This window comes from Canis lupus, chromosome 29, assembly GCF_048164855.1.
Source record: "Canis lupus baileyi chromosome 29, mCanLup2.hap1, whole genome shotgun sequence".
Taxonomy (NCBI): Eukaryota; Metazoa; Chordata; class Mammalia; order Carnivora; family Canidae; genus Canis; species Canis lupus.
In genome coordinates, this window is record NC_132866.1 from 5,641,094 (window position 1) to 5,664,139 (window position 23,046).

The 23,046-nt window shown below is 47.0% G+C and overlaps 1 protein-coding gene across 19 annotated transcripts in view; it reads left to right on the forward strand.

The window, feature by feature from the left end:
* The window catches only part of C29H10orf90 (chromosome 29 C10orf90 homolog), a 214,542-nt gene that overhangs the window by 141,146 nt on the left and 50,350 nt on the right, over positions 1–23,046 (forward strand). For all 19 annotated transcript variants that reach the window (XR_012020427.1, XR_012020423.1, XR_012020419.1 and 16 more), the window contains 2 exons: positions 4,287–4,378; positions 11,494–12,466. Coding sequence is in view for 8 of the 19 variants with exons in the window: in XM_072804902.1 (XP_072661003.1) it covers positions 4,287–4,378; positions 11,494–12,466 (1,065 nt within the window). In the remaining 11 variants the exon portion in view is untranslated. The remainder of the gene's footprint in view (positions 1–4,286; positions 4,379–11,493; positions 12,467–23,046) is intronic.

A 23,046-nucleotide genomic window follows, 5' to 3' on the forward strand; every position in this document is an offset into this window, starting at 1 on the left:
CCAGCAGTGTTCTTGGACCTGAGCTGCATTGAATGTTCCGTAGGGCTTGCTAAAACGTTGATGGCTAAGCCCCACCTGAGTTTTATTCAGTAGATCTGCAGGTCAGCAGGTGGGGCCTGAGAAGGTGCACTTCTAACAAGTTCACCCATGATGAATTGTGATCTAGGAGCCCCACTTTGAAAGCCCTCCTTCTTAACCAGCACAGTGTGGTAGGGCCCCATTGGGTTTACAAGGAGCAGAGGCTGGGACTGAGGGCAGGTGCGAGAGGGTGCTGTCCAGGTAGGACTGTGAGAGAGCTAAGGAGCCCTGATGGGGTCTCAGGTACAGCCTGGCTGTGGGTTATGCTCAGGGCATAAACAACAAAGCTTCCCTGGGTTTGTACCCATTTTGTGCCCCATCCTGGGCTGTGAACCAATATAGAGAAAGGCGCAGCCTCCATAGAGGGCCGTTCTCAGAGAAGAGTGAAGCTGTGAGTCTCTGACAGCTACCCTCCCAACAGAGACAGCTCCAGGTTCTAATTTCTTAGAGGGGGAAGCAGAAATGATGGGGTTATGTAAACTACACAGAGTGACAAAACTTAGAATTTGGCCCCAGGTTGCTGGATTTCTGTGATGACACATAGCTGGTTGGTGTATGTCCTGCAGGTGCTCAGGGCCTGCCCACCTACTGCCAGTTTTTTGTTGTTGTTGTTTTTTATGTTTTAACCAGGACAATTTCTTGATGCAGAGTAGACTTCACCTGCGCCTGTGAGAGATCCAGGCCAGACCAGCTCCCACTGTGGAGAGAAGGAGCCAACTGGTCTGGACCCCTCCTGTCCTTGTTCTGAGAGCGAGACCAAGTCCAGGTGCAGTCCATTCTGGTTAATGTGTTTTCTGTACTGGAGATGTGAACCCTTTTCCCATAGAACTGGTGGATCCCAGCTAGTGGAAAAGCCAAAACTATTACCCTTGTTCTTGCTAACCTGCCCCAAGCATTCCCCCAGCTTGGCCTTACTCAGAGATGCCAGGGCAGGTCACCCGATGGTGCGGACCTTTACCGGTGGCAACAGTTATGTGGTCAAGTGGAAGGCATGGGGTGAGGGCAGGGTTGTGTCATCACCACATGCTGGGCACTCTGCTCAGGTCTTGATATTCATCATCTCATTATTTCTTGTAGCCACTCTAGGAGACGGGTCTTGCTTCCTCTGACACATGGGAAAATAAGACTAACAATTTAAGTAACTTACCCAAAATTACTTAAATTGACTGATTGGTTAGTGGCAAAACGGGTTTGAATCGGGGTCTTTCTTTCCCTAATACCATGCTTTAACCCACTCTGGTAACTCACCTCCTCATTTCCTTTGAGGTCGTTATGTCAGGCATCCTCATGTGTGGCTCCAGTCCTACCTCATTTTCACTCAAAACTAGGTTCATGGCTCTCAGTTACAAGTTTACTGGTTTTATGAATTCTCACACATATTAAAAATTTTCTTTTAATGCTGCAATCATGTGGCTCATAAGTTTTTGTTTCCTTTCTTTCAATAGACAGCCCATTGTGTCTTCCCTTGTTTGCTACACAGACTCTCGATTTGTTGTTTTAAAGGCCCTAAATTTCATCCAAAGCATCTACCTTAGTCTCCCCAATTAGTCTTTTTTTTAAAGATTTTATTTATTTATTCATGACAGACACACACAGAGAGAGAGGCAGAGACACAGGCAGAGGGAGGAGCAGGCTCCATGCAGGGAGCCTGATGTGGGACTCGATCCCAAGACTCCAGGATCAGGCCCTGGGCTGAAGGTCGTGCTAAATTGCTGAGCCACCGGGGCTGCCCCCAACTAGTCTTTGATAGGCACAACAGGGGTGCCCCCAAATATGTCCACGTCCTCGTCCCCAGAAGTGGTGGTCATATTACCCTTCGTGGCAAAAGGGATTTTGCAGGTATGGTTGAGAACCATGGGACGAGACAACTATCCTGGACTATCTGTGGGCCCAGTCTAATCACAAGGGTAAGAAGGAGGTGGGAGGGTCAGAGAGAGGGGGAGAAGTGATGGTGGGAGCACAATGTGAGTGATGTGGAGCCAGGAGCCAAGGAAAGCCGGTGGGCTCTTGAAGCTGGACAGGCAAGGAAACATTCTCCCTAGAGCCTCCCAAAGGAGTGCAGCCCCTGGGTACTGAGACTTTAGCCCTGTGAGACTCATTCCCAATGGATGTCTGAGCTCCATAACCATAAGATAACAGGCCTCACAGTTGGCGATCACTGATGCAGCAGCTACAGGCCACGAACACACAGCCCCTGCTTGTCTGGCCCAGTGCTGTCCCTCTTCTCCACCGAGGGTGATGCAACTTCCCTGTAGCTGATGTTTATCACATATCCTTGGGTTCTGGGCATTGTGTTGAGGGCTAATTAGTTAGGCCACTTACTCTTTCCCAGTACCTCTATCAAGTAGGCTCCATTGTCACCTCCAACTTCATAGCAAGGAGCCACGGGATGCTGAGTGATTTGCCCAAAGCCACACCAGTAGCTACAGACTCTGGGACTGTGTGGTCTGACTCTAGCGACCATCTGGGGCACAGGGTGGGAGGTGGTGCTGCCTTGGTCACGCTCACAAACAGTCCTCACCAGTGTGGTTTATCAAATATTAACCCCAGATGCCACCCTGGCCCACGTACTTTACATACACTAGCCTCGGGGCATGATAACAAGGCTGGGCGAGAGGTGTTCTTCTCTGCATTTTGTGGCTGCAGAAACTCTGAGAGGATGAGTAGCTCACCTACTGCCCATGAGCTTGGGGCTGGGCTGGGCTGGGCTGCAGCTCTGGGCCTCGCCGGCCCCCAGGTCTCTGCTGACTTTAGAGTTCTTTACACGATGCTGTCTGACTAGAGCCAGGAGATTTCCATCTTCATCAGCTTTATTGTCAGCTCATCATGACGCATCGACTCTGCACAGAAATCCATGAGATCTTTCAGGTCTTATATTTGCGCTTCATGGAAAGTAATCTGTGCACATCATCTTGGATGACTATCTCTGTCACTCAATAACAGGCAGAGATGGAGGCACAACCACACGTCTGGGACAGAGCTGATGGGGGCCTCATCACCCAAGGACGAGGTGGGACATGAGCGGGCTTTGGGTGGGCTGGTAGAGTGGCCCCTGAAATTCCCGCAAGTCATGTCCTGACCCCTTTGCAAATCTGCCAAGCATAAAAATACTATAAGGTATCATTTGCTCCATAAAATGCTTTGTATTATTTTTAAATGATTTAAAACGAGTTGTTTGAATTATATGTAAATATATATGTAATAAGCCCTTCTCATGAGTTGATGAAGATAGGAGTCTAACTTAGAAAGCTACTTCTTAAGTCTCTTTTTTCTTATCACCAGCACCAGCTGTTGGGGAATCACTCTGTGTAGGCTCTGGAAAAATCACTTTCCCCAGAATATCTGCATCGTGGAGGCAGCACTGTTACCTGGGCTGCAGAGATTGGGCTACACAGACTCTCCTCTCTACCCCACCTTCCTGTGTTTACATACGTTCCTACATTAGCAACAGGTGATCATAATGCTGTTGGGTTGTGGATTCCATCCAGGGCTCTATGAGGCATGCAGGCCAGGTTTGGTGGATCAGGAGATTCCAACTTGTCCATTGTTATCAAGTTCGTGGGTGGTGGGGCCAGAACTGGAATCCAGGTTCACAATTCGCCGCCAGTGTGTGCACTTGGATCTGATGATATCCCAGGCCATCAGGATGGCAGGTGTCTTTATGGAGGGCTGCCCATGGTGTCTCACGTGTCCTTGCAGTATTATCACAGGATTATCCTCAGCCATTCAAAAGCAGCTTCGATGTCTGCGTCTGCGCCAATCATGGCTCCTTCAAGCGCTGTTGTGTTAAGACATTGGATGAAAGTTGGTCATAATGTTTCAGCCTTTCTTAACTCGAGTGGTGCTGGGAATCTCTTAGATGTGGTTTTCTCTCCTGCTGGGTGTAAACTCAAGATGAGGGAGACTGTGAGCATTCCGAACTTGTTCAATTATTACTAAATCCAGGAACATAAACAACTGCTGGGTGGAAGGAATCTTGCAGCCTAATTGTAAACTAAATAATAATAAAATCATAGAGCCTAAGTAAAGGGGGGGTAGAATGAATGAGGGCAATGCACAAGGTTTTATCATGGGTCAAAATATACTGGCTTCACCCTTGACTGGTAATAATACCTGACGAGGTGATGTGAAACTTCCTAGTAGAGTCATAGAGGCCATCTCATCCTTTCATGTACTAAAAGGTAGCAATATTATCTCCTTTTGCCTAGGATTACGGGACAACCGGTACACTACAAATGATCGAATCACCCTTAAAAATCTTCAGTCTGATGTTACAGAGAAGAAATCTGACTTCACCGAGGTAACATGTTTCTAACTTCTAAGGTAGTCAGCAAAATGCAGCCAACTATAAAACATGATCACTGGCCTCCTTATGTTGTGTTTGCATTTTACTTTGTTTAGCCAAAACTGAATTAAGGCAGCAGAAAATCTAACCATCGATGGCTAAGACTTGTTAGGTTGAAGTACATGCTGTATAATTATTCTTTTATAATCCTCGCCAACAATTTGTAAATTTGCAGTATCATAGGAGAGGATGGTGATTGAATCTCCATTTTAAACCAAAATTAATCTGCTGGAGAGAGACAGGATGATGCCATGCAGCACTTGGAAGGTGGAGAAGAGATAATTGGAAATCTAACAAGCTAGTATACATTGTTATAACGGCAGAAAATGTCAGTTGTCTGAAATAGGGAGAAAATTAGAGGTCATATTTATAAAATGAAATGTTTCTGATTCTAGAGAACAAAGACTCTGTACATGGTGGTTAATACCGCCAGTGTCTCTCACACCAGGTTCTGGCTAATTGACTGACTCATTCCATCCTTCCCACAGTCCCTGGAGGGAGATATTATTATGATACCTATTTTGTAGGTGAGAAAAGTAAAGCTCCAGTACCTCTAGTACTTGACTTGCCCTGAATCCCCCAGCTGTCCAGCTCCAGAGCTTCTGTTCTCATCTTGCTTGAAAGGCTGGCATCAGGGAAGGCTCATTCTAGTTATGTGGACTTTCCAGCCAGAAGGAACCGTCCAAGGCATTAGCTTACAAGACCACTGTTGTCTTTCACAAATGGATAATCTGCCATCGACTTTTGTAATTCTAAGAGATTGTGGGATTATAAGAATTGATGTCTCATGACAGATTCAAGTGGCAAGGGTACCTGTAAAAAAAATTGTTTCCCCCCCAAAATACTTGTCTTAGGTATTATCCTTTGATTTAGCTCTGCATTTAACGAAGTTCAACATTTCCCTCAGAGATCCCAGGACTGAACTCCCACATGACAGAGAAACGATGCCATTCTGGGTGTGAAGTCTAGTTGTCAATACTTAAAGCCCCCCCCCCGCCCTTTTTGGAAGATTTTATTTATTTAGTCATGAGAGACCCAGAGAAAGAGGCAGAGACATAGGCAGAGGGAGAAGTAGGCTCCCAGCAGGGTGCCCAATGCAGGACTCAATCCCAGGCCCTTGGGATCATGACCTGAGCTGAAGGCAGACGGTCAACCACCGAACCATCTATTTAGGCACCCCAATACTTGAAGCCCTTTCTATAGGGAAGCACTGAGCTCACTGTCTAAAGATGTAAAGATGCTGGGCTATCACTGATTTGTTCCTGGGGAGCAGGAGCAGGAACCTCAGGTTGCAGGGAGGGAAAAGAACAAGAACAGTGGATCATGGAGAACCATCCCTGGAAGCAGGTTCCCAGTTAAGAAGGGCAGGATAATGATGAAGTTGATTGCTTCTCTTTTAAGAAGGATACAAGCTGAAGGTCTTTCTCACCTGCTTTTGACACTGAGCTGGCAAATTCCAGCATTTTCCTATTGATGTTAAAACTAGTTTGGTTATTAGTGATAAAGATCTTTGCAGCCATGCAGCTGGGTCTCCATAACACACACACACACACACACACACACACACACTCACACAGTCATTATCTATGATTGAATTAAATAACTCCCAGAAATCACACCTTCTAAACATCTGCTTTGGAGTGATCTGGACCATCAGCTTTGATCTTATCAGTAGTGTGACTTTCAAATTTCCCTCCTAACTTTGAGCTTTTAAAGCTTGTCCCTGTGTGTTTGTTATAAGGATGCTGTAAGATGATGAAACACTCCAAACGGATGCCCTTCCTTTGTAACTGCCATAAATCTCCGCCTCTCCGCCGGAGCCTGCACAAGATTGATCACTTTTCCTTTCAAAATTCGTCGAAGCTGTAGAAATGATATGCAGGCACTTCTTCAACCAAGTGATTATTTAAAAGGAATGAAATATGGAACAGGGTTTTCTTCTTTGAAAAAACAACGTTTAAATTTTCCTGATCACAAAAGTACTGGCAGCTCCATGTAGACACTTAGGAAAATATAGAAATATATAAGTAAGAAAATATTGATATATATTTCATTCCCTTATTTTTCCCATGCAATTTTTTTTTTACATAAAACTAGAATGCACATCAACTTTTATGGCTCTCTTTTATTACATAAGATTCCATCACAAGCAATTTCCCATGGTGTGTAAATTCTTTGTAATCTTTATTTTTAATTTCTATGGAATACAATGCAGTTGTGCCTGCCCTGATTTACTTACCCGATCCCCTTTTAAAAGACATTTGGATTCTTTCCAGCTTTTCACTGTTATATGTTACACTGCAAAGAGTCCTTTCATTTCTTGTAAGTGCATAGAAGGACAAAAGTTTTAGGACAGAGATGGAGAAAAGCTACAATTCTTCCATCTGTCTTAAACCGGTCTTTCTCCACCGCTACATACCAGAGTGAACTCACATTTGAAAACACTCTTACATGCATGATGAAATGCCACTAGGTTGACAGATTGCTTAGTGGTGATAATTCTGGATCAAATAAAAAGGAGTAAACATGCTTGCAGCTAGTGCGGAGGTGGCTGTAGAGAGTATCCGTGCAGACATGGGGCTGAAGAATCCATCTGGCAAACATAGTTGTAGGCTGCAGAGCAGCCATGAAAATGGCAAGAATTGTCAAGTGGAGAAAAATATAGATTTCAAAGCCACAGGTTGGATTAGATGCTTATCCTTTGGAGAAATAAATTGCAACAGGAATGGAAGCATCCTCATCCCAGTGGCTCAGGATCTGATTTCTCTGACCATCCGCTGCTTATCTCTTTCTTCAATTTATGAAATGGTGCCTTTATAGTAATATGCCTTACGGCATAAATATAAAGTTAAAAACAGTCAATAAAATGCATAAAACTAGGAAAGCAGTTACCAGCCCTTCAAAATCATGTTTGAAACATTTAAAAGAAATCAATATCTTAAAGCAGCATTTACGAGAAAGAAAATACACACAGACGAATGTGGTACGAGGATGGTCAGGAAATGGGTGATTTATTGCCCAGGCAAGACATGAAATCCAACTATTCATTTGACCTTTCCCTGACCTTGAATGTTCTACTCTAAATGCAAGATTATTTTCTTCTCAAATCAAATCTTACATCAGTTAATCTTATTTTAGATAAAAGATACTTTTTTTTTTTTTTCCAAAGCCATGTTCAGTGAACCCAATATAAAGAACAGACGGAGTGGCACCTTGAAATAGCTTCATTGGGAAAGATATTTGATGTGAACGATGAGATCGCTTTTCTAAAAAGTGGCCCCGTTTTAAAAGCAGTGGGCCAAGTTTGGAACATCAAATAGCTCCTCTGTCTCATCTCTTTCTTGGTTTCCCAGCCCCGGAAGAAGAGCTGGACACAAAGTGATGTATTGTATTGTCAGTCATGGACTATGTCTCCCCCCACTCCGAATGCATGTGTGGAAGTCCTAACTCCCAGAATGACAGAGTGTGATTGTGTTTGGAGACAGAATCTTTAAAGAGGTAATTGAGGTTAAATGAGGTCAGCAAGGTGGGCCTTATCCAATACGACCGACACCCTTACAACAGGAGGATGTTGGGACATAGTCACACGCTGAGGGAAGACAATGTGAAGACACGGGGAGAAGACTCAGAAGGAACCCACCATGCCGGCTCCTTGCTCTCTGACTTCCAGCCTCCAGAATTGTGACAAAATAAAATTTCTGGTTTTAAGCCACCCAGACTATGGTGCTGTGTTATGGCTGCCGGATTTTTAAGAGGTTGGACCTTATCTTTAATGATTTAATGGAGCTTAATGAGAAAATAGGATCTGCTAAATAGAACTTCCCATACAAGAGTAGGATGTGAATTGACGAGCAAAGAGGAAAGTGTTTCTTTTTTAGTTTCTCTCAGTTGTCCGTTGGGGCTTTTGTCAAAGCTGGGTGAGAGCACCTCAAGAAAACATAGTAAAACTTAACCAATAATTCCAGTCCTGACAACCACAATCCCTGCTTGGTGTTCTCTCCCATTTGTTAACTCCATGGGGTCAAGAAGTTTCCTCAGTTTCCTGTTGAAGAAGCTCAATAGATATGTCTGATGAGTTCATGAAAAAAATGGGTTGATCATGACTCTATGTTATAACGACAGAATTTACGTCTAGAAAGCTTTCATTCATTCTATATTCACATTGACAACATTTCAAAGTATTGGGTATGTGATAGGTTATCTCCACTTATGTAATTCAAATAAACACAGATGCATTCATTATAAGTACCCCCTCACTCATCTGGAGGTTTGAATCCATCAGATGTCCTCTGATTTCTGCTAAGTCACAGAAAATGTCACACCCTGCGGTTACATATCATGTTCATATTTTGAGAGGTAGTTTCACATCCTTCATTGTTTTTGATCTACAAAACTTCCTATAAGGCAGAGAAGGCAACCAGACTTTTCTTGGGAACTGGGTTTCTGTCAGCATCTCTCCCTCAGGAGCAGTGTCACCTTGACATACTAGGCAACTCCCTAGCTTCAGAATTACATTCAAATTCATGCCATTCGTTATTGTTCTTCCTTCATCTATTTGCATTTGATGGACTCAAAGTCACAGTTACACCTGCCAGGCCCAAGGTAATGAGGTGGTGGGCAATTCTTCATCCTATCCTTCTGGGCCTTTAGGACCTCCTATAGTGGTACCCGAAACCCCCAATGTAGCCCCAGGGTGTTCCCCCACCGTGTGCTCAGGATGGACCCCAGGAGGTCTGAATCCCAGCCTGGCATTTCTTCTACCCTATCTGTGCAGAAGAATCACCTGGCAGCTGGTTAAAAACATGGCTTCTTGGCCATATCCCCAGAGATCCTGATTTACCCTTCACCTAGAGAGCGGGAGGGAAGAGCCCAGAAGTCAACATTTTTAACCCCCACCCCAATGCTAGATGTTTTTTTTACACCAGTGGTCCCTGGCCCAAACTTTGGGAAACATTGTTATAGAGTATAAAATAAGACCAACACAGCCCACTTTCCAAGATGACTATTGGCTTTTTCTTTCAGAGACCTGTGTCAAAGGAATTCCTACCAGGTACGATTAAGCACCTGGTAGGGTGGACAGGCAATTAATTTCAGAAGTAAAATTAACTAGAGAGGGACTGTGTGCCAATCAAACTGCCTGGGGTTGGTGCCAGACGCACTTCACTTTTCTCATATGTAAACTACAGTCATGGAAAGTGCCTCCTAGAAAGGAGAGACAGGTGCCTCAGAAGCCTCAGGTGCTGCTTCTCAACATCACCTGCCCACTGGAATCACATTGGAAACTAAAAGCACTGATGCCCGGGCCCCACCCCCAGGGATTCTGAGGCAGTTGGGGGCCTCCCAGGTTGTTATGTATCATGAGAAACGCTGAAGAGGAGACCCCACCTTGAAGGAGGTTTCAAGCAGAGCCTGGCTCTCGTGAGCCACCTGGAAAAAGGTAGCCAGTGCTATTTAGGTTTTTAAAAAGATGAAGTGAGTTTTAAAACGATTATTTCTTCTTCACCTGTCTCTTGTTATCTTTTGAATTTGCAACTTCCCATGTATCTTTAAAATCTGAGTATGTGTCAGGTGATGGGGACTATGGTGAAAAACAGGGGCGAGGGGGCGGGGAGGAAAAACCGAGTAGCTGACCACCTTCCCATGGTAACAGTAAGAATCAATGAGCCTCAGGTGCTAAGATCCCGTGTGCCAGGCCTCCTGTCCAAAGTCCAGGTGGAGAAAAGCATTACATTAGTGGCCTAAGTGTTGATCCTGCCCTGAAGAAAATTTTGTGCTTAACACATCTAAGGGAATGAGAACAATTTTCTCATTCCCATCAAGCACAAGCCCTTCCCCCTCCTTGAAAAGACCAGCCGTTGTTGGCGTTTTTCAAAGTGTATTCCCTGGATCACCTGCATCAGAATCACGGGGATGTTGGTTCAAATGCACATGATGGGGCCCCACCCACAGACCTACAGAATCAGAAGCTCTGGAGCCTGGGAACCTGCAGTGCTTAGCATTCCAGGCCCCTTACAGCTTGAGAATTGCTGCTTACTTGCGGAGCACCAATTAAGCCTCCGGACTCCTCGAGAAGGCTCTGCTCCCGGTGGGAATCGAGTGGTTACCGTATGCAGGTTCAGGCAAGGGTCCCTTTTAAGCACGGAGAATACGGAGCATCGAAAAGGGGGCCTCCGACCCCGGGCCTGCGAGCCTGCACTACGCACTCGCCCACGTAGCTTTCTGCAGTGTTCTCCACGCACACATGAAAAACAAAACCAGGACAGAAGAGATCCTTCCTCCTGCTATTGACCTGGTTAGATGCTTTATTTAAAAATCTCAGCACATTGTTTTGGACACACTAGCAGTTTACTGCTAGGACACAGCTCTGCTGATAAGGAAGCGTGGCACACCTTGCTCCCGCTACTGGACAGAGGTGGTTGTGCCTGTGCCCCTGAGCCCTGCGGTGCAGAGCAACCACACTGTCTCTTCCAACGCCCCTCCGCCCCCTTTCTGATTAGTGATTCCCATGGTCTCTGTTAGTCTAGGTTAAGTCCAGCTTGGGTGTTTGATTGCCTTTGTTCGGCTGTCTGGGATTTGACCCCCACCATGGCAAGCATGGGGAGCCAAGGTAGAGGATTGTGTTGGGGACGCAGGCAGAGTGGGGGGAGGGCTAACTCATCCCCCCACATGAACCTGCGGCCCCAGGTCCCAGCCCAGCTCCAGAATTCCATCCTCCCTCCCCCATGAGGCTGTGAACCTGTATTCAGGGGTTCCCGGGCCTAGTGGAGAGGATTATTCAAATTTGATGATCCCCTTCCACCCGAACATCATTAAATAAACTAACAATAGACACCCAGCAGAGAAAACCAATTCCCCCTGGTTGGTGGGGGGAATGATTTCAGAATGTTTAACCGTTTCACAGATGGGTCTGGGTTTCCCGCCCTCGGGAGCCCGGGAGGAGGCATCAGGTGTGGGGCAGGAGGCCTTAGAGGAGAACACGCTTCAGGACGTCCTCTTGGCCCTTGGAGGAGCGTTTACTGCCTGCATGACAATGGGCTGCGTGAATAATTGCCATCTTTTTCCATTTGCAGGAGACTCTGGCATCGCAAAACACAAAAATGATTTCATCCATAGTCATTTCACAGCTGATTGATGAGAATAAATCAAAGGCAACCCGGGCTGCGCTGCAGGTGCCCTGCGCTCCCGCCCCGCGCGCGCATCCGCAGGCCTCCGTGGGCCTCCCTCCCGGGGAGCCTGGGCCCCCAAGGGGCTTCGCATCCATCACCATCACGGCCCGGCGCGTGGGCCCCCCAGCCGGCAGCCTGGCATGGGAGGCCCAGGGCGCTCTGCTCGCGGAGCCCTGTGCACCCGCCGCGCCCCGTGGGCACCAGGGACCGTGCACCTGCGCGGAGCTCTCCAGAACCTGCTCTGTGATGCGCCTGAAGGTGCCCGAGACGCAGCCCCGGCTGTGCGAGGCCCACGGGTACTGGGTCACCAACCTGGAGGACAACCAGGAGGACGCCTTTCCTCCCGGCGCCCCGCAGGCGGGGAAGGGGCCGCTGGTGTTCAGCTCCTGCGTGCACCTCAGGGTGTCCCAGCAGTGCCCGAGCTCCGGCGGCTACCTAGATGGGGCCCTCCCCGGCCCGGCTCAGCAGCCTCAACGTGCAGGCCCCAAAATGCACAGGTCGGTCCTGTCGCTCCACCTGAGCTGCAGTTCCCACAGATTGACGCCAGATGGAGCAGATGGCCCAGCTAACGGGGCGCCCCTCTGCAGCGCCTTGAAGCAGGAGCTCACCCAGAGGAGCCCAGACCTGCCAGGCCGCCACTGGAACCCAGGTTTGCAAGAAAGTTTCTTGAAGGAAAACCCAGCGTTGGAGCAGGTGCATCTGGGGCCCTCCGCCTGCCCTTGCAGTGGCTCACGTCGGGTAGAAGATCGAGCATTCTCGGACGTGGGAGTTAATCAGGTCACTGTAAGCAAAGGGAGAGAGGACTACCCAGACTGTGGCCCGGGGCGTGGTGCCAGCCAGCTGGCCATTCACATTCCCGGCTGGAGTTATGCGACAGGTGAGTGGCGCTGCCGTCCTGGGGAGGTGGGGCTGCCAAGTCCAGATCCCTGGCTGTCAGCTCATCCGTGCAAGTCCCCCGCCAAGGTGGGCGGCCACTTTCTTCTCCGTGACTTATTTCAAGGAGCAGTTCTCCGGAGCCTCACTCTATCTGCTCTGCTCTAAGGTGACGATGGATAATTCAGTGTTCAAGTCTGCCTTAGATTTTCACAGATACTTTTATAGATTCTGGGAGACCTTCCCTCTTGTCTCCAACAATAGCTCCAGACCCTGTAGCATAGTGAGCAGGAAAGGCTAGCCCCCCTGGTGAAATTATTTTAGGGCCACATCGCTGGAAAACAGCAGAGAGCAAAGTGCTGTCCACGCCTAGAGGTTTTGTGTCTCTGGGCTGAACATCTGCATATCTGGAAGGGTCCACAGTCCTGCTCCTCTTTACCTTTCAATCCGGCAGTTGGTATTTATGGATTGCTCTTAGAGATACAGTCCATAACTGTGTGTGCGCGCGCGTGGGGCAGTGTAGGTGTGTGCATGGGGGAGATTAGTACTTATGGGACATTTCTTTAAAAAGTTGGGGACTTTCCCTGTCAAAGAGCAAAAGCAGGAATTTTCTGGGGCAACTCGGCTAGAATTTGTTGTTCGGTCTGCCACTGCCAGAGCAAGGCAGATTTCCCAATGTCAGCAGCCCTGGGCACCCCTTTACCTTTCTTAAGAGATGAGGAAGGGGCAAACAGGCCTTCGCCCGACACGAGATTTCTTTCTCTGTAGAAAACTTCCAATTTTCAGTTTTACTTTCAGCGAGAGAGACTCTAATTTATGAATTAGTGACTTTCCACTCGGGGAAAATATTTAAAGATAATAGTAGTAAAACTGGAAATGCAGCATACGTACAATAATTTTATGGTATAATTTTCGTCCATTAAGGCTTTATTAATTAATAAAAATGGCTGTAAAACATTTTAAGCTATAATGTGCATAGAAATGGTAAATGATGTAATTAATTTTAACAAGCGTGTGTATATTGAATGCGCAGAGATTTTTAAGGCAATTTGACGTGCCTTTCAGGTTGATTAGACCATCGAAATGCTTCTGAGTCTTACAGACTTACTGCAAAAAGGAAGATGTAAGCCCTGATCAATGTTACAAAGATGGGCCTCAGTATCTTAAGAAATCACCCGAGTCAGGGGATCCCTGGGTGGCTCAGCGGTTTAGTGCCTGCCTTTGGCCCAGGGCGCGATCCTGGAGACCTGGGATCGAATCCCACGTCGGGCTCCTGGTGCATGGAGCCTGCTTCTCCCTCCTCCTGTGTGTCTGCCCCCCCCCCTCTCTCTCTCTCTCTCTCTCTCTCTCTCTCATAAATAAATAAATAAATAAATAAATGAATGAATAAATTAAATAAACAAACTAACTTTAAAAAAAAAAAAAGAAATCGCCCGAGTCAACCATCTCCTCTTCCTGGTCCATGAAGATTCCGGAAACATACAACCTACATTGTTGTATGTCTGTCCCCTCCACCCCCACTGAAGCACATCCTTGTCTTTATGTTGTGTCTCATGATGTGAAATAATCCTTTGGATTTATGGCATGTTCCTCAAAGGCTCTTTAAAAATCCCTAGAGCCAGGTCCCAAACATTGGTTTCACGGGAAAGGAGCATGAGCAGAGAAAATCCCCCACCCCCACCCCAATTTATTTGGTTTTGGTGCAGAGAAGATATTTGATTTTGACTTTGTAGAATGACTGCTCGTGTAACTGATGTTCTTAGGCAAAGAGTATGAGTCACTTCCCATGGGCCGATTTCCCTCAGAATATACTCCAGATCCCAAGGATTCCATGTGGGTGGCTCTGAATCATGTGGCCTCATTCTACCATTTGAGGAGATATATTCACAGAGGCTGGGTCACCTTTTTGAAAGTTGCTGGTCTATTATTTTCTTGTGCAGTGAATGTAGACAGGCCACCCCAACTCTCCGAGCCTTTCTTCATCTGAGTAGCTAGATAAGGGTTGCATTTGGTGTTCTCGAAGATTCCCTCTAGTTTGGAAAAATTAAACAAAACTGCTCTACTTGCCACAGGTGACATCTGTGAGGGAGAGTGTCCATGTGACTCTGGGTCCCTCAGTCATCAAGCTCCAATTACAGAAGCTTGAGCTCGCCATTTTGCGCACATGCCTCAGATGCGTACATAGACACAGTCACTCACACAACCCTCCCTAGACTTTCCTACTTTCTCACTCAGAAAGTCATTTGCAAGGGGATGTATTTGTTCCCAGGTGACAGGAACACGCTTCTTGTCCATGCTACTGAATTCTTGCCTGAGGTTTATAAGCACCGCCCATGGGCTTTAACTGCCACAGCCTGTCCTGGGCTAATCTACACAGACCTCCGATGGTGAGCTTGCTGACCTTCGGTCTTGACAGAGCTTTCTAGCCTTATTGCAAGTGCTTTCTGACAGGGACAGTGCTCATTAAAACTCCGAGGAGCTGTTTGTGTTTCCTGTCTGGAACGGGGATCTCGGCGGAGGCATTCTTGACAACCTCCTGTGGCTACACAAGCTATTAGCGGTCTTCGTATTTCATAGTTACTGAATCTGATTCTTTTTATCTGAAGGATCCCCAGATCCTGTGCGAGCAGCATCCTCTCCAGCCGCCTTGCTGACATTCAGCCACAAGGGAGGTGCAGTCTGGAAGGTTCTACAAACAGGCGAGGCCGTTTCAGTTCTAGTCATTAGGTCACCAGACAGGAAGTCCTATACATTGTGTTCTAGAATGAGTCTCCGGGGCACACATGCAGAAAGGTTACTAAGATTAGGGAAAATGGGAAACTTTCACACATTTGGTGCAGTAGAGATAGGCCATGTCTACGGGGGCATCACATTCCTTGTGTCATTCCTTGTGTCTCCACTGTCGGTATGCCTCCCGCCGGCACCCGCAGGATGGGCATTGTACAGCTCCCTGCTCTGCTCTCAGGAAGGGTTTCATTGTCTTCAGCACTCATCCTACCAAGGACCGTAGCATATACCATGCAGGTTCTAGACGCCAGGTCCTGACTGATCGGTTGTGTCCATTTCTTGGAATCCTTCAGACCATTCTGTAGAGATGGTATCGTTATCCCTATTTTGCAGCTAAGACAAAGGAGGCTTGAAGATGAAATGATTTGCCCAAGTCCACATGGCCATTAAGTGTCGGAGCTGAGAACAGTCCTGTGCTTGGCTCTGACTGTACTCTCTCAATGACAGCCCTAAGCAGAGCAGCTAGCTGGGTGGAGACTCAGTAGTGGGCCCCATCTCCACTATCACCACGATGGGAATATTTGAAGACCACTCATGGACATAGGGAGTAATAGTAGCATTTGGTGGCCAGAATCTATTAGGAGAGTGAGTTACCCAGTTAATTTCTAATTAAGTTACTAAGCTACATCATTTGGTACAGGTGGAACTTATTGGCTCAGAAATCCTTCCCAGCCTGAAATCCCATTCTCTGTGCTGTCCTATGGGATGTACAGTATTGATAGGAATAGTTCTCTTTGCTGGGTGTTGCATGCCTGAAACAGTATTGACTTTGGTACGTTACTTCTTGCCAGTTTCATTTTGCATCTGTGGCCTAGATCTGAAGCTTTCTCCTGTTCCCAAGACATCCATTGATGTTCACTAGATGCTTTTGGAGAAGAGACTTTGTACTTTTTTTTTTATTTGCCCCAAGCATTGAAGTTCTGTGGCAGACTCTGTGTCTCAGTATGCTGCGCTGGTGCTCAGACTGCTGGTGGCCTTGGTCTGAGAAGTTCCTGGTGGAGCTTAGCATCACTGGTGATCAATGGTGTGAATGGTTGGAGAGGATTCACTGGAGAGGAATGACTGGATCCCTGCTGCATCGTGAAAGGTCTACTGTGTCTACCAGTGTTCTGATGCTATGATCTAACACATGGGTAGCGAGTGAGGTTTATGTCATGAAGAAAGCACTTTCATCACTAAGGGAAAATGATAGACCATATGCATACGTGTCAAGCCTACCAGAGAAATCTGCATTGGGTTCTGCTCCTTTAGTCCCATGAGAACTTCTTATCAGGAGCCAGAAAACATTTGAGGAGCTCTTATTTTACAAATACTATTTTCTTTCTTTCTTTTTTTTTTTTTTTTTTTTACAAATACGATTTTCCTTTAATGATCTAGAACTGGGGTCTACAATCTTTCATTGTAAAGAGCCAGATGGTTTCCGTAGTGACTACTCAACTCAAGCAGCCACAGACAATGCATAAGTAAATGAGCATGGACATGTCCTAATAAAGCTTTATTTACAAAAACAGGCAGTGGCCCGATTTGGCCTACTGGCTGAAATTTGCTAACTCCAAACCATTCATCCTCCAAAACAAATTTTACTCTGTTTGCCAGTCTTGCATGTTGGCTTCTCTGGAAACCCAACTTTGAGCTGGAGGTTAACGGGCATTTATTAGGGAGTGGTCTTGGCATCTGTGGATGGGAAGGGAAAAAAGTAGGAATGGGCAGAGGGAGAAGTCGCTCTGTGATGTGGTCATAATGAAGGCCTGCGGGAACTCTGAATTTGGGATGGCCCATCAGAGGAGTGAGGCAGCTCTCTGTGCCAGATGCTTGCCATGGTCCTGGTGGACTCTCAGCAGCTGGGGAATCATTCCTTCTTTCCTGAGGGGGATCGAGGGCATCACAGTGCACATCATAGCTGGCCATGCTCCCCTTTAATCTACCTTTCTCGTCTGTGACCTCCTACTTCTCTAAAACACCTCAAGGATCTTGCATGGCTGGATCTGGGACAGTGAGGTGGGGGCATGCGCGTGGACCTTAGCACCTGAACAAAGAGGATACTGGAGAATTTGCTCCCCAACCTTGATGTTTATTCATTCATTCAGTAAATGCGTGCTGGACATTGTCCTGGTGCAGGAGCAGCGACTTGGACCAGGTGGTGTGGTGGGTGTGCTGAAAGGTGGCCAGACGCTGACTGTTTGGAAGGAAAAGCCAGCAGGGTTGTGGATGATCAGGTGTGCTGGTGGTGCCACAGCGACCGGATGTGCCTGTGGGGCGTCCCCTGAGGCTGCCTTGACCAACTGGATGGGGAGTTGTCTCCCAGGGGCTGGCCCACATTTAGACCATGATCACAAGGAGCGCCGTTGAGGACCAGGTGAACTATCTGCCTGTGTCTTCTTACGTTTTATGGAGCTACACAAGAAGAATCGAGTGGAATGAGTTCTTGTGTTTTGTTTTGTTGTCAACAGTAAACCAAGCCAGTGGGTGTTAGAATCAGCTGGCAAAGGGACCGCTAAACTGGGACCCCTGGTATCTAGCAGGAGCTGGAGCGCAGGGGTTAGCAAACTGCAGCCCAGGGGGCCGAACCCACCCGTTTCTGGAAATCAGGTTCCCTTGGGACACAGCCATGCTGTTCCACATGCTGTTCTGTGGCTGCTTCCTCACTAGACAGCAGAGTTGACTAGTTGGGACAGAGGCCGAGTGACCCATGAAGCCCATAGTATTTGCTCTCTGGGCTTTCACTGGAAAAGCATGCCACCTCCTGCTCAGGGGCGGGCTCTCTGGGTGACTTTGGGCAGGTCCTTTTCCTACAAAGTCTCCCATTGTCCCACCTGTGGAATGGGGGGGGGGGATCATCTCTGTAGGTTAACTCCCAGAATGTAGGAAAGATGCTCAGAGTCCAAGGGAAGAGCTCTCTCGTCCTTGACCTCCAGCGCCCTGCGTACTCTGGGTTCGCCCCAACCTTTCCCAACCAGTACCCTCCTGGCTTTCTCTGACTCTTTTTTCTCCCGCTCCAGAGATGCAGTGTCACTAAGGTTCAATGTTGGCACGTGCTGTCCTGCCTCTTTGTACGTCAGCAGCAGGATCAGGCACTTCTTTTTTAAAATATTTTTTTTCAATTTTTATTTATTTATGATAGTCACAGAGAGAGAGAGAGAGGCAGAGACATAGGCCGAGGGAGAAGCAGGCTCCATGCACTGGGAGCCTGATGTGGGATTCGATCCCGGGTCTCCAGGATCGCGCCCTGGGCCAAAGGCAGGCGCCAAACCGCTGCGCCACCCAGGGATCCCAGGATCAGGCACTTCTGTGCCACCTGCCATTGCCACTAAGTGGTTTAGGCATGTGTCCAGCCCCGGCACTTCCTGCTAGTGCCAGACCAGTGTTCCATCTAGACAACCCTCCCTCAGTCACATGACATTTATTGTGTCAGCCACGGTGTCAGGCACTGGGTGAGGCTCTGGTTCCATAACACTGAAACAAAACTTAGATATGGTCTCCCTGGCATGCAGGTTATGGTCCAGGGGGAAGACAGACATCCAACTGACTCCCCAAAATAAGTGTGATTGTAGACCACGGTCAGTGCTCTAGGGGGTAGTGATGACTGTAAGAGAGTTTGACAAGGCAGGCTTAATTGAGAAGAAGGGACGTTAGCAGGAACTTTCTGAGGAGGAGCCTTTTAAGAATTGATTCTTGAATGGTAAGTAGAAGGGCCATTGTGTCCCAAAGCTTTGGGTCATGACACTTTGGAGTTGCTGAGAAGGTCTGTGCACCTCCCACATAGTAAGTGAGGCCATGTGAGCCCGGGCCACAGTCCTAGGTGGGGTTAGGGGCTTAGAGACCAGAAAAAGGATTTAAAATTTTACCCTAAGTGCAGCAAGATGGTGTGATGCAATTTATGCTTTAATAAGATCATCTTGCTTCTCAGAGAGGGTGAGAGATGGAAGCAGGTGAGGCCATAGCTGTGGTGCACCTGAGAGCCATCCTGGGGGCTGCAGAGGTGAGAGAAGTCTGATGGTGGAACTCGCAGGCCTTGAGGACCACTGAGCTCAGGAAGAAGCCAGAGGAGGTGGAACCCGGATTTCTGGCTTAAGCATTCAGAGAAGGTGGTGGTGTTTTTGTGTACGGACTAGTTCTTAGAGCAATTTTAGGTTCACGGCAAATTTGAGAGAAAGGTGCGGAGATTTGCCACAAATCCCACATCCCACGCATGCAGCAACCTCCCCTACTGTCAACCTCCCCACTGAGTGGTACGTTTGTCACAGTCAATGAACCTACATTGATCTACTACAATCACACAAAGTCTGTCGTTTACTGTAGGTGCTCTCCTGGGGCTGTGCCTCCTGTGGGTTGAAACACACGGGACTGTGACCCGTATCCACCACTGTAGTAGCCTAAGGAATAGTTCACTGCCCTAAAAATCCTCTGTGCTCTATTCATCTCTCCCTCCCACTAACCCCTGGCAACCACTGACCATTTTATTGTCTCTGTATTTCACCATTTCTGGAAAGTCCAGTAGTTGGAATCCTACAGTACGTTGTCTTTCTAGGTTGGTTCCTTTCACTTAGCAATATGCATTTAAGATTCCTCTATGTCTTTTTGTGACTCGATAGCTCAACTTTATTTATTTATTTATTTATTTATTTATTTATTTATTTATTTATTTATTTATTTATTTATTTATATTTTTAGCACTGAATAATATTCCATCGTCTGGATGGAGCACAGTTTCTCCGCCCACCTGCTGAAGGACATCTTGGTTCCTTCTAAGTGTTGAATAAAGCTGCTGTAAACATCTGTGCGCAGGTTTTTCTGTGGACATAAGTTTTCAACTGCTTTGGGGAGATACCAAGGAGTGTGACTGCTAGATCGCATGGCCAGAGGATGTTTAGTTTTTGTTGGTCTGTTTGTTTACTTTTACAGAAAGCTTTCCCAGAGCGTGTTTAGTTCTGTAAGAAGCTGCCAAACTGTCTTCCAAAGTAGCTGTACCATTTTGCCTTCCGGCCAGCCAACGCGTGAGGGCTTCTGTTGCTCCTCATGCTCACTAGTATGTGGTGTGGTCAGCCTTCTGGATTGTGGCCATCCTAATGGGTGTGTAGCGGTGTCTCACTGTTGTTTTAATTTGCAATTCCCTGATGACATGGAGCATCTTTCTGTGGAGCATCTTTCTGCTTACTTGCCATCTGCGTATCTCCTTTGGTGAGGTGTCTGCTAAGGTCTTGGCCCATGTTTTACTGGAATTGTTTGTTTTCTTCTTGTTGAGCTTTAAGAGTTGTTTGTGTATTATGGATAACAGGGAAGAAGGTTTTCATCCAGATGGGGAGGATGCAAGGAGGAGCAGAGATGACCCCGAGTGCCACAAGGTCAGGATACATTTGAAGTGTCAGTGGAACCTTCTGGTGCAGTGGGCAAGCTGGAGGTTGGGCCCATGAATCTAGAGCTTTGGAGAATGTTCTAGGCTACAGGTGTGGTTGGGAAGCTTCTTCCTAGAGTTGGTGTTTTATGCTGCAGAATTGTTTGAGAAGGCCCAAGGAAAGAGAGGGACAGGGACTGAACAGGGTTGGGATGCAAATATTTGGGGCCTGGAAGGAGCAGCAGCATTTCTATCGGGTGGTAGTGCTATGAGCTCCCCAGCTTTTCCATATTGGGGTCTTAGTGTTGTCGGGCACTGGTCCAGGTACTTCACCATTTTCATCCCTTTACTGCTCTAAAAGGCCATGAGGTGGGAACATTGCTTACCTTCAGGTTCCAGGTAAACAGATTTGCACAGAGGCACCTGCTCACTGTGGAGGGAGGGGCAGGCTTCACACTCACGCATCTGGCTGTGTTCTGCAGCCTCTGATGGCACATCCCAGGCCACCGTGGTCACCTTTGTGCTCAGTTCTGTTTGCTTCTATTCTTGGTAATGGTCGTCTCAGCTCCTGGACCCCAGGCTCAGAAGCCTGGGTCATCTTTGAACCCCTTCCCAGTCCCTTGCTGCTATGTTTGGTCACTGAAAAAGCCGAAAGTCTCCCACAGCCATCCCTTGGCCTCTGTGTCCACCCCCACCACCCCTATCCATACCTTTCTTTATTGCCTTCATGAACTTCCATGCCCAGATGGATTTATTTTCCTGATATAAAACTAATACGTTACAGGCAACTGAGAATAATAAAAAAGCAGAATAAAAAGCTTAATAATCATTGTTAATACTTTGGTGTATTTGTTCCAAGGTTTTTTACGCATGTATGTTTTTTTCTTTTAAATAGTTGAGATCCTGCTACGTATGTGATTTTCCTCTGGGTCTCTGCCACTCAGCCCTAGGTCATAAATATTTCCTGATATTAACAGTACTTTACAGAGAACATTTTATTGACTGAAATGGTGAGTTTTATGGACATATCATAGTTTATTTAACTATTTCTTCATTCTTGGCCCTTAAAGTTGTTACTCATTTTTCACTTTTTGGAATAATATTAATGCGAACACTGGGTGTGTAAGGCTTTGCTAGATTACATCCTTTTGGAAAAAATCCTTTGACTGGCAGATCTAGATCAGAGAGTATCAACCTTTTAAGGTTTTGGGGCACAGTGCCAGATTCAACTGCAGGAGAAGCCGAGGTGGAAGCTTCTTTTCTCAGTTGTGAAGGCCCTTTCTGTATACGTGCTTGGCCAAGATTAGGGACCAATCTGCTAAGTTCTGCAAATTCCAAGATGAAAACTCCAGCCTTGTGGTTTGAGCTGGCATTTCTGTGATTGCTGGTGAGCATTCCTTGTTCCTGCTTCTCACCTCGACCTTGGCTGTGGCTGTCCCCATGGCCCCGCACCTCATACCTTTCTTCTTTAGGCCTCAGAACCTTTCTTCTAGGCCTAGACATGTGGGGCCAGATCACTCTCTGTTGTAAGGGCTGTCTGTACACTGTGGGGGGTTAACAGCACCCCTGACCTCTGCCCACTTGGTGCCAATAGCCCTCCCTCCCAGTTGTGACCAAATCAATTATCTCCAGACATTGCCTGGTTGGGGGCACAACAAAATCCCCCATGGCTGAGGACTGTTGGCCCTGTATTCTATGCCTAGACCTCCTTACAGCCCACAGTGATGACAGACCAGCCTGCTCAGCAGTCCTTGTTGCTCACCAGACTGAGACACAGCCTCAGCACTTGGTCCAGCCATTTCTCTTAAGTACCCAACTCCCAGGACTTTTATGGCCTATTAATATGATATATTTGCTATATTTTGAAGACCATTTTCTTCCTCTAGATTGCATGGAGCTTGAGGTCAGGATCCAGGTCTGAGTCTTGGCATTGACCTCTCCACAGCCAGCAGAGAGCTACACAGCACAGAGCCCTTGCTCAGGACTTGTGTGCTGGTTGGAGGACAGGCCATTTTGATGACCCAACAAAGCCTTGCTGATGTCAGGGTCCCTTAAAAGCCAGCTGTCTTGTCTTTCCTCAAACCACCTCTTCCTGTGGACATATCTAAAACCTCTCTGGCCAAGAACGGGTGGGGAGCCATGTAAGATTCATTGTCCAGAGGTAGGTTGCAAAAAAGTGAAGTGAAAACTATGGCATTCCCACTTGGTTTTAAAATTTAGCAGGAAAAAATTTCCAACTGTTGTTTCCCTCCAAGAACTCAGTAAGTATTACCATGGAACAAGTTCTCATTATCCTTTAGATGATCTGATTTAATGTTAAAAGAGAAAACCTAGGGACAGTGTTGCAAAAACATTATGAAGGGTTTTGTGTGTGTGTTCACTTAGGTCTTGGTAAATTTGGATGAGATTGTATTGTTTTCCCCAATAATCTCGACTATGATGTTCAGATCATTTCCCAACATCTA